Raw genomic sequence first — 6,558 nt, 5'->3', positions numbered from 1 at the left:
AGATGTGTATAAGTGACGGGATGTAACTATTGTACATATGAGAAGATTAAATTGTTTCACGGATTAAATTCTATACGTTATTGAAACTCTTAGTACCTAATTTATTTTAAAGCTGTATTGAGAAATTCTCTAATCTTATCTGGAATTTTGAATGAAATTCCTGAAAAATCCGGGAATTTTCGGCGAATTTTTTTTACAAAATTTGAGTACCCACCATGTTGCAATACATTAGTGGTATCACACGTGCAACATAAATTTATTATATAAACGCACTTTTGCTTTACAGACTAATTAAACACACTGAGAAATTGTTAGAAGAAAAAGAAGAAAAGTTATGCGTCAAAGTCTTAAGAACGCTCCGGGAAATGATGGCTATCGATCCTGAATACGGGGAAAAAGTGAGTGTCATTGGAATTGTATTTTGCATGAGATTACATGAATCATTTATCATACTGAGGAAGATATATATATAAAACACAGCATCGCGGAAGAGGGCATTCAGCTCGCGTAAATAGGTTTACGGCAATGGCATGGAAAATAGAATATCGCTGAATGTATCGCAATGAGATAAACTCATTGTCTTGCGGATTTCACAATTATATTTAATCGAAGAACTTTCTGCTCTGTGCTGCAACTACCTGGCGTAAACTTACGGCGCGTTTTCTCATAGTACAGCTGAATGCCCGATCGCTCTCTCACAGCACATTAGACGATTTAATGCGCGATTGAATATTTATTTGGCTTGCTGCATAATTTACGAAGAATAATGTAAAAGTTAATGAGATTTCTCAAATACGCCACAAAGTCTTAACGGCGGGGGGGGAGATCTCGTAGAATAGATCTGTAGGTAAAGATGTTTTCATGCTGCGAACGAAGAACGAAGGTATCTCGGAACAGACGGAGTCAGAAACGAAGGGCGAATCACAAGTTGGAACAGATTCCAATGATCAGTCTGAGAATCGACAATTGACTCAGCAAGAGCCGGTAAAAATTAAAAAGTAGATAGATGAGAAATATGGGCACAACGTATATATGAAACGAAAATTCTGTATATGCCGAGTAGCATTTCGCGCGAATGAAAAAGAGATCGCGTGATGTGATTTAGGACGCGCGAACGAATTAGTTCTAACATCGCTACGACATTACATGCTGTTGCATTGTCAAAAGTAAAAGAAATTCATTCACATAGGATGTATCGTCGGAAAAGAAGGAGAATCCAGTTTGATTCTCATTTCTCTCGAAACTTACTACTCTGATCTGCAAATCATGACGAACCATAATTTACCTTCCATTTTAAAAGCTAACGAAATTAATAAATATGTTGCTAATTGTAGTTGATTAATTGTGTTGACTTAAGTTGTTGACTAACAATAAGTGATTGTCCATTATATGTTATACATACACGTCGGGTCGTAAATGGTGTGTGGTAAAAATTCCGTAAAGTAGAGAATATGGTGTGGTAAAAATTCCGTAAAGTAGAGAACATAATGTACGTTGTGTAGATCTCTTATGCATGCCGCTTGATTTATAAGCACGTTTTCATTTATCTCCATTTCTCTTATTACATCTGTATATCCATTTCTTACTATTACGTTCACAGTATCTTACAAGTATTTACATTAAATAAGCCATCTCTATCTCGATGTAGACAATTTCATTTTGAGAAAATATACCTATATAATATTTATATATATATAATATTTATATATCTATTAATATCTTATATGTGTAAGTACATATATAAGGATCGTATGCTCTTATATGCGAGAGTAATTTTGATTCACGGTGCAGAGTGAGAAAAAAACTAACAAAAAGCATGCATTAATAATGCCTTACTTTGTTAATGCAAGCATGTATTAACAAAAAAAATTAAACAAAAATTATGTTTCTCTGCAATACATTTACCGTGCATCGAAGACTTTTACGATCTACACCTTTGACAATGTTATTTCTAGAAGTTTGTTTAACAAAAAAAAATACATGTATATATATTTTAATACTATTACATACAAGAATATAGAGATAAAATACAAAAAATATAGCTTTCCTAGATAGATATGTAAATGTGTATAAATTATGTAGTAAGATGTACCAATACAATGATAGTTTCTACATTTTAACAATTACACATTGACTAATGATTATAACAATATGCTACATATTTTTAATTTTCAATACTCTTAGGCACTCTTGAGAGGGGAAATCACATGTACTGCGAATGTGAAATTTTATGTGAAATTTTACTGTTTTGTAATTAATTCCTTACTCCAATGAATGTGCTATTTATTTATAGATAGTGCAATATTTATACTCAGTTATTCCGTTAACACACTTTGAGCATAGATATACATTGATATACCAAAATATCACCACCGTATGCACATCCAAAATATGTGTGTTGTTATTATTCACTCTATGTGCTCTGCCCCAAGATTACACTCTTATATATGTCTATGTGAATACAATCTTACACCTTTATACGAATCCATCTGTTGTCTTATATGAATTTAATCACTTATTGAAGTCTTCGATTTTCATACGATCTTCACCGACTGTTAATGTACGAAATATGTGAATGCTGTTTGCAATTACATTAACTTCTATACCTTTTTTTTTGCTCTCATATTGCACTTTATTCATACATTTTGTCTCAAGTTAAAAATTTTGTATCAATGATATGTAATAAGATTTCTCCTACACGCATCCTAAATTGCACAAGATATTTCTCACACCTTTTAAGCACATAAAAGCACCGACTTTTGTAAATATACAATTCCGAAATCCGTGTCAATACATATTATTTGCAATATATATAGAGCTATTACTTGTGAATATACGAAGAGAATATCTATACTCTCTGGATCTCTTTGGTTTTTATTAATGTTGTGCACTATGTATTGGTACATCATTCCGAGTTCAAACGAGTGTGGTAGAACGCTGACGTTGAGTACTCCCTTTTTTTCCGTAGGGAGACGTATTGAGAAATAATCTTTTGGCACGTTACTTCGGCAAGAGTTTTACGCAAAATCCGGAGAACGTGGACATTGGGGTGTCCCGTAGCGCGACCATTACCCACGGTCCAGGAGGTAAGTCGTAAGATATATTATCTGTAACAGATTTTTTTAATTGCATTTGGATAACGGCGAGCTAATGATTGCGATTTACAGCAAAGATGTTAAGCCGGGCCGGTAGAACGTTGCACGATGTGCAAACTCATCTCGACCACGAAGGTGCTTCAGACTTGGTAGTAGAATTGGTGATTAAGAGCGTACACTCTCCGAGCATATTTGTAGAGGTCGTAGAACTGGGAATTGCGCTCCTGGAGGGTGGAAATCCTATTATACAGAAGAGTATATTTAATAAGTTAATGGGTGGCGATTTAAGTCAATCATTCTTCAAAGTACGTCTCACTACAATATTTTATGAGCTAGTTGGAGTTTGAAACGTTTTTGGAGCGATTTAAAAAAGAAAGATTTGTCTCGTTTCTAGCTTCGCGCAGAGTAGAAATGGGGCAAATCATTTTTGGCGTAGAATTTTTTAAGTGACCGAGAGGCAGGGTTTTGCCACAGACCTGGAAAACCGGGAAAGCCTGGAAAAGTCAGGGAAAGATATAAAAGAGCCTGGAATTTTGAATTTTGCTCACAATTTCCTTAAAGGGGTCATTTGTTTTATCGACGAAACTCAATAATTTTTGTACTATATTTTTGTATGTATTGCTTTTTCTCATTTGAAAATTCTTTTCCACAATTAAACAATAGACAATAACAGAATGAAATGATTTTGTATAAAAATCGAAAAATTTTCGTAAATTGCGATTTTGTTTGAGACTCCTCTCTCTTATCGCAATCAAAAATATTTTGAATGTTTAGCGATATTAAAGAAATGTCTATAAAAATCTTTTTGCTTTTACCACTGAGTTTTTGTCTGGTCTCCAAGCAAAATTCCCGCGGAAAATTCAGTTATAAAGGAATTTTTTTTCTGTAATTTAATGCATAACATCAGTGCCAAAGCCACAATGTTAAAGCGATATTAATAATTTGTTGACCTGAATTTGCATTTGGAATTATATTATATTATTAAACTTCTAAATTTATGCTGCTTCTAATAATATAAGTTACTTTTCTTGAAATATGTATCTTCTAAACATTAAAATTTAGAATTATATATTTGATATTGATTATGGAAAATTTTCCACTGTTGTCTGGAAATCATGGAAAAGTCAGGGAATTTCAAAATTCATTTTTTTGTGGCAACTCTAAGGAGGATGATTTATCGAGCCTTAAGGGTGCCTTCCGATGCGTGTATTCAATTGGGACATTTTATTTTATGTCTGGCACTTGGATGTAACATTGTGCGAAAGTAGAAATGGGGACAAATCAATTTTAAAATATTGCTCCAGGAACGTTCCAATCTTATTTAGTACATAAACATGCATGTAGCGTATTTAATGTTATAATTTCTTCGCCCAGGTATTTTACGACAAAATGAAAGACTCTCAGCAAGAGATTAAATCTACTGTGACAGTAAATACGTCTGACATGGCGGCGAAAGCACACGAGGACAAGGAGGGCAAGGAAGTAGACAAGTTGTCGCGTGGAAAGCGTGGATCAGGTATGAAATAAAATAAATACTATACCATTGGAGAAACATTAAGTTATTTAAATTTAACTTGAAGAAATTGCGGCTCGTATAATGAATAATCATAAATAGCCAATAATGCCTTTGCGAGCCGACACGGATGTTGGTGTGTAATAATTTTTATTGTTACAATATCAAGCCACGTACAAACTGAGCGCCGCTAATTTTGATGCTAATAAGCATCTATTAAATTATATCTAATAAATTCTTTACAAATTTGAGGGGGAGAAGATTGTTAATAGATACTTCGTAGCTTATTAGCATCGAAATTATTAAATTGTTCGACAATTTAATTCGTTATAGTGGATTCTGATCTTATGTAAGAATGTGTTTCAAGACCGACAGTTTAGAGGGGCACAGTTTGTATGTGACTTGATTTTGTAAAAATACAGTAAAAATTATTACACCAACATCGGCTTGCAAAGGCATTATTGGTTATTTATGATTATTAAGTTATTTTCCATTTAATTAGTGCTCTATTCGTTACTGCTAACACGTGTGTCTTTAAATAATGATTGAATAATTCTATGTACAGTCGTGGACAGATCGGTTGCGACACTTTTTTTTTATAGGTTTCAAAACGCATTATATATTGCAAATGCGATATTTTGCAAATGCGAACCACGATTTGTGTTATATGTATATACATATACTGTCTCTAGACTAAAGATAGTACATCGTGATTCGCATTTGCAAAATATTAGTTATTAAAATATATATTATGTATATTAAATATATATATTAGAAACCTGTAAAAAAAAGTGTCGCAACCGATCTGTCCACGACTGTACGTAATAAACTTATCGAGCGTTTACCATATACATATGTAGGAAAGCCCAACGGAATGGTGATAACCGACGAGATGCACGAGGAATTGAATCAAGTCGCGACGGCCAACGCACAGGTATACGCAAACATGCGCAATGGTCTTGCGCTTAGCGACGACGCGGCGAACAACTCGTTGGACGACATAAGCGAAAAGTCGGACAGAAATAAAAGTGGAAATTCGTCGGGTTCCGACAAGGAGGAGGGTCAATTGAGCCCCAAAGTCCTGGTGATGCAACCAATTCTGCGTTTCTTGCAGTTGCTCTGCGAGAATCACAACAGAGAATTACAGGTGCCTCATCGTCCGACCGGAATCATCGTATTTTCATTATGACGCTGATTTCGAATTATTAACCAATCGTCCATGTCTTCTTTTATAGAATTTCCTAAGGAATCAAAATAATAAAACAAACTTCAACCTGGTGTCGGAAACGCTCATGTTCTTGGACTGCATTTGCGGCTCTACCACCGGCGGATTAGGCCTCCTTGGCCTCTACATCAACGAATTCAACGTAGCGCTGATCAATCAGACGTTGGAAACGTTGACGGAATACTGTCAGGGACCGTGCCACGATAATCAAAATTGCATCGCCACGCACGAGTCCAACGGCTTGGACATCATAACGGCGTTGATACTGAACGATATCAATCCCCTGGGAAAGACCAGGATGGATCTGGTACTGGAGTTAAAGAATAATGCCAGTAAACTGTTGCTGGCGATTATGGAGAGCAGAGGCGACAGCGAGAACGCGGAGAGAATTATGTGCAACATGAATCCGAAGCAGCTCGTGGATGTAGCGTGCAAGGCTTTCCATCAGGAATCGTTGGACGACTTCAGCGACTTCAACGATCCCCTGACTGAAGAGGAAGGAGTATCGCCCAAAGATGTAAGTGACAGTATATTTTAACAGATTAACAAAAGTCAATTTAATTAATCTATTAATACAAAAGGGCTGTGAGCTAAAGATCAGGGTTGCCACAAAACTGGAAATTAGGGAAAAGTCAGGAAATTTTACAAAATTTTCTGGAAAATTAAAATTCTTAGATTTAAAGAAGTTTAATATATGTATATCACACACTTATACAGTTTTGTTA

At 35.0% G+C, this 6,558-nt stretch overlaps 1 protein-coding gene across 10 annotated transcripts in view; it reads left to right on the top strand.

Moving 5' to 3' along the window:
• The window catches only part of LOC105451563 (inositol 1,4,5-trisphosphate receptor), a 56,592-nt gene that overhangs the window by 43,506 nt on the left and 6,528 nt on the right, over positions 1–6,558 (top strand). For 7 of the 10 annotated variants that reach the window (XM_011692096.1, XM_011692089.1, XM_011692087.1 and 4 more), the window contains 7 exons: positions 287–398; positions 877–984; positions 2,969–3,086; positions 3,168–3,400; positions 4,470–4,611; positions 5,469–5,755; positions 5,844–6,350. In XM_011692096.1, the coding sequence (XP_011690398.1) occupies positions 287–398; positions 877–984; positions 2,969–3,086; positions 3,168–3,400; positions 4,470–4,611; positions 5,469–5,755; positions 5,844–6,350 (1,507 nt within the window). The remainder of the gene's footprint in view (positions 1–286; positions 399–876; positions 985–2,968; positions 3,087–3,167; positions 3,401–4,469; positions 4,612–5,468; positions 5,756–5,843; positions 6,351–6,558) is intronic. The other 3 variants (XM_011692093.1, XM_011692094.1, XM_011692091.1) reach the window with 1 other exon arrangement.

This window comes from Wasmannia auropunctata, unplaced genomic scaffold (genome assembly GCF_000956235.1).
Source record: "Wasmannia auropunctata unplaced genomic scaffold, wasmannia.A_1.0 LD336050.1, whole genome shotgun sequence".
NCBI lineage: Eukaryota > Metazoa > Arthropoda > Insecta > Hymenoptera > Formicidae > Wasmannia > Wasmannia auropunctata.
Note: the sequence above shows the minus strand (reverse complement) of the source record. Positions and strands in the feature narration are given on the sequence as shown.